The sequence below is a fragment of the Penaeus monodon genome, chromosome 23 (genome assembly GCF_015228065.2).
Source record: "Penaeus monodon isolate SGIC_2016 chromosome 23, NSTDA_Pmon_1, whole genome shotgun sequence".
Classification (NCBI taxonomy): Eukaryota; Metazoa; Arthropoda; class Malacostraca; order Decapoda; family Penaeidae; genus Penaeus; species Penaeus monodon.
This window is the reverse complement of record NC_051408.1, coordinates 30,805,527-30,806,372: the sequence shown is the minus strand read 5'-3', so window position 1 is coordinate 30,806,372 and position 846 is coordinate 30,805,527. Positions and strand designations below refer to the sequence as shown.

Here is an 846-nt window from a genome sequence, read left to right as displayed (position 1 = left end):
CAGATAGCGAGGATTATATGGGAGGAAGGAGTTATAATATTTCTTAATACATTCATTTTAGACGATGGTGTTATTTAACTATCATATACCATATGACTAAGGTTTCTTTCGTTTTTTAAAATTGTATACGATTTATTATAATTTTCACAAAGCAGGGATTATATGGGGAGAGGAAGGCCCTTTTCAGATAATGGCGTCATTTAAATATCAATTACTATATAATTATAATTTATTTTTTCCTTTCTTTCTCTGTTACAGAATTCAGTAAAATGAAGGGCATCATTTAAGTACCTTGTACCATATCATTATGGTTTCTTTCCTTCCCTGTACCACATTAACGATTTCTTTATTTACATATTTCTCGACTCATCTCCACTTTCACAGAACAAGAATCAAACCTGAAAAAAAAGGAATTTACTACATTCAACAAAGACAAGAGTGTCCCGAGGGCGCCAGACTGACCGGGAGTGAGAGGCTGCTGGACCAGGCTGACGCGCCTCTGGAAGTCACCCATTTTCTCGGGCGTCTCACCATCGCCTGTTTCCTGGAAGAGTGGGAATTGCGTGATACAGGTTCTTTGATGGACGTGATGCATACACAGAAATATTTTTCATGTGGGTCTTTTTCTGTATATAAAGCGTTCATACATATGAAGAGTCTAATAAAAGCTAAGAGAAAATAATTATAAACAGAGGTAAAAAAAAGTACTATGGGATAACATTTTTAAGCATAGGGATTCATAATGGTTTCATTAAACGTTAAACAATGTGAGCTAAAGCTTTGAAAACTATAATTGTCGACTAAGCCCCACTTTTAAAAGTCATCTAATGACAGAGCTATAAACTA

The 846-nt window shown here is 35.1% G+C and overlaps 1 protein-coding gene across 1 annotated transcript in view; it reads right to left on the bottom strand.

The window, feature by feature from the left end:
- The window catches only part of LOC119588210 (hemolymph clottable protein-like), a 24,837-nt gene that overhangs the window by 4,837 nt on the left and 19,154 nt on the right, over positions 1-846 (bottom strand). Inside the window, 1 exon segment of the mRNA XM_037936911.1 lies at positions 463-544. Within this exon segment, the coding sequence (XP_037792839.1) occupies positions 463-544 (82 nt within the window).